The following is a 7,181-nucleotide window of genomic DNA, read 5'->3' on the forward strand; positions in this document are numbered from 1 at the left end:
GAACGTATTAGGGGGTTCTGGTCCTATCAAGTTCGTGGTGAAGGGGGATGATAGCGTTGCAGCTGTGATCGGTACTGCACTAAAGCTGTATGCCCGAGAGGAGCGCCTCCCTGTTCTTGGTTATGATGTGAACCAATGCCTTCTTTATCCCTCCAATGGTGAAGAAGATGGTACTACTATCCTTTATTCCTCCAAAAACATTAAAAATGTGATCTAGGTTTCTGCAGATATTCATATGTGTGTGTTCATTTTGATTAAGTTTACATTGTCACCATTTTTATTATTTTTGTCAGCAGCTCTAAGTCCAAGTGAAATGATAGCAGCAGGCGGAGGAAGGAATTTTTTGCTTTGCAAGAAGCAGAGTCACCAAGAAATGGCAGATGATGCCCTGTGGTCGCCGAAGACTAAATGTTGGAAAACATTTCTTATTAAACCATTACCAAATATTAAAGAATTTCTACGTACTAGATATTAGCTTGATAGCTAATATGACGTACATTATGGGAAAATGATAGATAAACCGAACTAGTTACCAAAATCATTTGAAATCATTCTCAAATTATTACGTGTAATGTGTATACTCGAAATTTTCTAATAACAAAATTTGACCACATGTGTGTGCCTCTATCTTTATTGGGTGGAAACCATTTGATATGGAAAACCGCGGATAATTATTTATTCTATTATAAAATCTCATCATAAATTGTAAAATTTTATTTCAAAAAATATAAAATTCGATATTAATCTAGAATAATAATTATTTTTGAATATAACAAAAAATTTAACAATTAAAATTTGACAAATTACTTGATTTTAAATTTGATTTTACAATGAAATAATTTTTAAAGTGTTGTGATTCTACTATATAACCAATTTAAACTTTTTCATTAATTTCAATGATTTTTTAAATAAAAAAATTGTGTAACTTCGATTTTTAACTTGATAATTAAAATATATAACTATACATGATGAAAAATAAAATAAAATTATATATATCTTAAATAATGATTCTCCACAATTATTTATATAACAGGGTACTTTACCCATATATATATACTATATTATAATAGACGAAACATGAAAAATTTGGTAATCGGTTGGTCGGTACTTGGTGGAATTACTTAATTACCCTTACCTAATTATTTCAATTCTAATTATTGGGTCGATCAATTCTAATTCTAATTGATATTGAAGTCAACTTTTTATATTGCTTTACCAATCTATACTTCTATACTATATTATAATAGACGAAACATTAAAAATTTGGTAGTCGGTCGGTCGGTACTTGCTGAAATTACTTAATTATCCCTACTTAATTATTTCAATTATAATTTTTTTATCGTAGTTAATCCGCAGCCGCTACCCTTCGGGTGCACACTGCGTAAACCCTGCGGGCTCACACAATAGCCTGCAAACCACGTGAATCAAGGTAAAGCGCATTTAACCAACAACGTCCGGCTCAGGAGACATAATTATAAATTCTCCTCCCGTGGGATTCAAACATGTGACCAAAATGATAATTATCCCCTTTTAACCTAGTGAGCCAACCCTTGCGGGCTCAATGGGTCGAACAATTCTAATTCTAATTGATATTAAGTCAACTTACTTTATTACTTTACCAATTTCAATACTATTTTATATCGAACTCTATATCATTATAATTTAAATTAAATTCAACTTTTTCTACCAATTATATTTTAATTCATATCGAGTTCTATATTATTCTAATTTGTTACTTCGGGTTAAATAAATAACCAAACTAAATATAATTATTAAAATTTAGTTGATATGTCATGTGAATCGGGCTAAGATAAAATAATAATACTATCAGTCCTCCTAAAAAAAGTATACAAATGAATTTGGATAAACAAAATAATATATTTTATTTATTCAGGATAAAAAAATACATTATACAATTGATTCAGACTAACATAAAACTAAAATAAAAATACAATTCGACCAACAAAAATAAAATAATATATGCTAATTATTTAGTCTAAAATAAAATTATTTTATTGATCCACACTTACAAAAAATTAAAATTAAACTAAAAATAATTAGTTTGATTTGGTAGGTATATTGGGCATCGAGCTAAAATAAAATAATATAAATTACTGATCCGAGATAAATCAAATTAATATTAGATTAAGTATAATTCGTATCCTATTGATGTGAACTAAAAATCAAATTTGAATTAAAACATAAATATTATTTTTTTAAAAATACACATAGAATTATCAATAAAACTATATCGTTTAATCAGTAATATTATTTTTTTTTCAAATATCTTTTATAGAATTACAGTTAATCGATTAAGTAATCAACATGCTAAAATAATATTTCTTAAGGTACCAACATAATGAAAATATTTTATTTTTACCCTCAATAAAATAATAATTTCGTTATAATAACATTTTCCTCCTTACCAATGCTATCACTTTAAATAAGTTTAAATGTTCTAAAAAGTTATGAACATATACGTCTACTAATAGAATTATTATAAAGTCATATCATTTAAAGTTTTAAATGAACAAAATTCAAAATTGAATTCAAAATTTTAAAAAAAATTATATAGTATTAAAAAATATATGTGCTATCCATGCATTGCACGGATTTTAAGTTAGTATATATATATATATATATATATATATATATATATATATATATATATATATATATATATATATACACGTACATGAATTAAAACACGTCAAATATTATATCAAATTATTCGAAAAATATATTAAAAATTAATTCAAAGTAGCCGAGGAGCACTCATCATGTTAATATTCACATAATCTGGACTTGAACTTTTTGAAGTATTTAGCTAGTGAACTGATCATAAATGATGTAGTATTATGACAATATGTAATTTATAAAATATTAATACTGTTTCTATGTTTTATGGTGTGGGTATATAATAAGGACAAATTTTGATTGATCTCTTTTAATTAATTATAATGAATTCCGCCTAAAAATTTAAGCCAATAAAAATTAATCAATTCATCAAAAAATTATTATTAGAGTGTATACATGAGCACTAGACAAACCCATATTAATAATCATAAAAGTGATCCCAATTGTCCGAGACATTTTTCCGGATTTGATCTATACTATATCTTGTTTTAGGTTAAGCTGTAATTTCGAGCCTTTTAAGAGCAGAAAGTAAATGAATTTGGTAAACTAAATTACTAGCTAGATATAAGTTTATTTTACAATATTTTTCTTATCCAATTAGCCACCAAGTGCAAATTGATAGTATATTTCTTATTACACGAACAAAACTCGAAACAAGTTATTAGATTCATTAAACTTCATGTTTAATTAAATATATTCATAAACCTATCTTATCTTCTGAACAAGTCTGAACAAGTGATCTCTAGATTATGTTATACCCAAAATTTGGTATTGGATCAACACGAGTCAAACGCGGATTAATTAGAGTCAAACTCGGCGTTGTGTTTCAAAGGAGGGAAATAGGACGCGCCCACGGTTTGTGAGGACGCGTCCACTGCTGTTGAAGTGTTCGCTGGGAATGGCCCTTTAGCGGGGAAGTTTGAAGAACGCGCCTAGGGGTAGGACGCGTCCTGTCTATGTGGAATGTCATGAGAGGTAGTTGCTGGAGAAAAAGTACAGGCTTCATAAAGGTCAGGACGCGCCCGGTGTTCTAGGACGCGCCCGGTGTTCTAGGACGTGCCCGGTGTTTTGGGAAATGCATTTTCAAGGGTGAGCTTAGAACAAGGCACGCATGGAAATGAGCAATGGAGGGTTATTTCCACTAACATATTTTTTGCAAGTACTCTGAAGAATTCCCTCCTGGAGACGGTCAAGGAGGGGGATGTCCGTAAAAAGTTTGAAGGCCTTCAGGGTATACCTGATGATTGAAGGCCTCCTCCTGTATTTAACGGGTGTCCTCGTTGGGGATGCGGGGTTTTACTTGGTGTGTGCTATGGGAACTTTGTTCTTATATTCAACAGGTGTCCTTATTGGAGAACTTTAGAGTCATCCTGCACTTTGCACCCAAGAGCTTGGGATCACGTGTCCTGCTATCTGGTGGGTTATCCTCATTCGGGGGACAGGGATGCATCCGGCATTTAGGGTGAACCGTGGCTATACCTGCGTCCGTAAATCAAGGGAGATAGCTGTAAAGGAGTGTTATCCTTGTGCAGGGAGATGCATTATCCGTGAAGTCCTACGATTACGGGCGAGTCTTGGGCCTTTGCGGTTGGGCCTCATAGTTGGACATTCCTAAAGCTAGCGGAAGATGGATTCTGGATGGGTTTCTACTGGGCCTAGGAATAAGAAGTCTAAGCCCATTAGATTTCTTGTTCCCCAAGAACTACATCAGGCTTGATCCCTATATAATGGGTAGGTAGGCATATTGAGAGGGGTAAGAAGTTGAGAGCTGAAAAGGAGCCACCACTTGCCCTAATCAATCTCAGCCACTAATTAACATACAACCACCACACACCGCTTGATTTTCAGGCGGAGAACCACCTTCATAGATCTTAATTCTAGCGAGAAACCTCAAATTTTGTTGTTTCCCAAATTCCTCCGTCAACAAATTGGCGCTAGAAGGAGGGCTGCTGATTAAGATCATAGTCTTGGGAGGAAAATATGTCTTACAATAATGATGAAAGTTCTTATGATGGAAGTGATATCATATCTGAAAGAGAAGTCAAGGGAGGCTACACTCGCCATGAACCCTACGTGCCTAGAAACAGAGTAGATCTTCCGAGAGCTCAAGATGTGGGAGGATAACCTTCAGTTCTCATTAGCAACGTTGATATCTTGGAGCAGTTGTATCGCATGGGGGACACTCTGAACAATTTTCACTCGAGGCTGATCATGGTGGAGTGTCGCAAAACGAGGAGGGGTCGTCGTTTACCCCGCCGTGGCCACGTTTTGGGGAAAGCACCCGTAGTTGAGGGAGATGCCCAAGATGCCTGTGGTCAGGCCAGTGGAGGAAACCCGCGAATCACTCCACGGCGCTTGGAATCAACTGATGATGTGGATCCTATTGTGGAGCTTATCGATGAGGATTCTGACGGAAGAGAAAGGCCTCACCTCGACAATCAAGTTGTTCTACACCCACAGAGGTCTGGACGTACGATGGACGAGCGTCGTCGTGCGGAAAATATTCAGAATCAAGATGAGGAAAAAAGGGTTCTTTCAAATCTAAAGAGGAGGCTTGACATAAGGTTGGAAGACGATGATTTGAGAATGTTGCTGCTAGAATGGAAAAAGGAAGGAAACGGTGGAGAAGCGATGCCCCGTGATACAACGCGTGTGCCCCTACATATACAAGGGATGATAGGGTACGGCACCGCGAGCATGAGCGTGCCCCTCCACGAGGAAGGTTTGGAAATTACGGCCACGGCTATCAGAGGAATGGACGAGGAATGATGGGATACCAATATGGAAGGGCGCAGTATAATAGGAGACGAGAGGGCGCGCCCTCCACTGATGAAGTGCATATCGTTGTTCTCGTGACTTCTCATAGTGCTACAGTCAATGGATCCAGGACGCATCCTCATGACCAGGACGACTTCCGAATTCAAGAAAGGATGCAAAACAATAATGAAATTCCGAGGCGCGGCCAGGAAGAACCTCGTGCACCAGGGAATGTTCAAAATCAAGATGGAAATATACCATAACCGCAGCCTCAGGGCGAGGGGCGGCAAGATCCACCGGCCCACCCGGGGGGTAATCAAGGGGAACAGCAACAAGTTACGGAGCAACCCCAACAACTTAACGTTCAAACCATTCCTGGAGTAGGGAAATTTATTTTGAATGATCTTAAGAGGCTGCTCAACAATCTCGAAGGAGGTAGGGTAACAACAACTGCTCAAGCCCCATCCCCTTTCTTGGCTGTTGTAAGGGAATCGCAGCTGCCTGCGGGATACAGGAACACGATCAATGACTTGCGCTTTCATGGAAATTTTGACCCCGTGGAATTCTTGGGATGTTTCAACATTGAGATGGATGTACATCAGGTACCTGACTTGGAGCGATGCCGTCTTTTGGCGGCCACCTTTAGAGAAGGTGCTCAACAGTGGTTCCAAAAACTTGGTCCAGGAGTTATCACATCTTGGGAACAAATGCAAACCTTGTTTCTGACTCAGTTTCAAGCCGCGGTGAAGTATACTCCGCCTGTTACCACACTGGCCAGTGTGAAACAGAAGGAAGGGGAAAGCTTGACTTCATATTTCAAGAGATTCAATGCAGAGTCTACCTTGGTGAGAGGCGCAACTGACGAAACACTGAAAATACTTCTTATAGCAGGACTGCGCGTGGGAACAGATTTATGAAAACATTTACAAGGAAAAGACCCTGTGTCATTGGCCGATGTACTTGCGCAGGCTGAGTCCTTCAAAGCGATAGAGAAATCATATTCCGAGACAAAGAAGAATGATAATACCCACAGTTCGAAGGGGCGAGCTAAGAGGAGGGACACGTCCGCGAGTTCAGATTATCGGCGAAATACTCGGAGCCCTAATAGGGTGAATGTCGTGAACGTGCGGAGAGAGTGGAGTCCACCGCCGAACTATGAAAAGAGGGTGAGCAATTACACTCTGTTGGCAGCATCCATTGATCACATCTTTGAGGTAAATAAGGAGAGAGTAATCTTCAAGAAACCAGACCGTTTGACGTCATGGAAGAGTAGAGACAAGAAAAAAGATTGCGAGTACCATGAGTCTACCGGTCACGATACCCACGAATGTCGTCACCTAAAGGATGAGATTGAAGAGTTGATAAAAGCTGGATATCTGGGAGAATAGATTGACAAGGTGAAGCGACACAGAGGAAATGATGATAAGGGGAAATGAAAGACACCCCCCACAGGCAGACGTCGATGAAAAGCTGACCGAAGTCAAGTTCCAAAGAGCTGGAAGTATTAGGGCAATTTTCGAAGGACATTCATTTGTCGGATATAGTAATCGGGCTCCGGAGAAAAATGTAGAGAGGCACGACATCTACCACTCACCAACATGCATAGCTTGGAAGATAGACCTCCAAAAATATTCAAGGGGGAATCTACTGATATTATTTTCAGGGAAAGATAGTCAAGATGGGTACATCATCCATATAATGACTCTTTGGTAATAACTATGCTCATTTGAACGATGAACGTGCATCGGGTCTTCTTGGATAACGGAAGCTCTGCTAACATCTTGTAT

At 37.4% G+C, this 7,181-nt stretch overlaps 1 protein-coding gene across 1 annotated transcript; it reads left to right on the plus strand.

The window, feature by feature from the left end:
* Positions 1-5,405: 5,405 nt before the first annotated feature.
* Positions 5,406-6,782, plus strand: LOC141718996 (uncharacterized). Its single transcript, XM_074521373.1, has 3 exons — positions 5,406-5,510; positions 5,664-6,239; positions 6,363-6,782. The coding sequence occupies exons 1-3, from the start codon at positions 5,406-5,408 to the stop codon at positions 6,780-6,782; spliced, it is 1,101 nt and encodes a 366-aa protein (XP_074377474.1).
* The last annotated feature ends 399 nt before the right edge of the window (positions 6,783-7,181 follow it).

The sequence above is a fragment of the Apium graveolens genome, chromosome 4 (genome assembly GCF_009905375.1).
Source record: "Apium graveolens cultivar Ventura chromosome 4, ASM990537v1, whole genome shotgun sequence".
Classification (NCBI taxonomy): Eukaryota; Viridiplantae; Streptophyta; class Magnoliopsida; order Apiales; family Apiaceae; genus Apium; species Apium graveolens.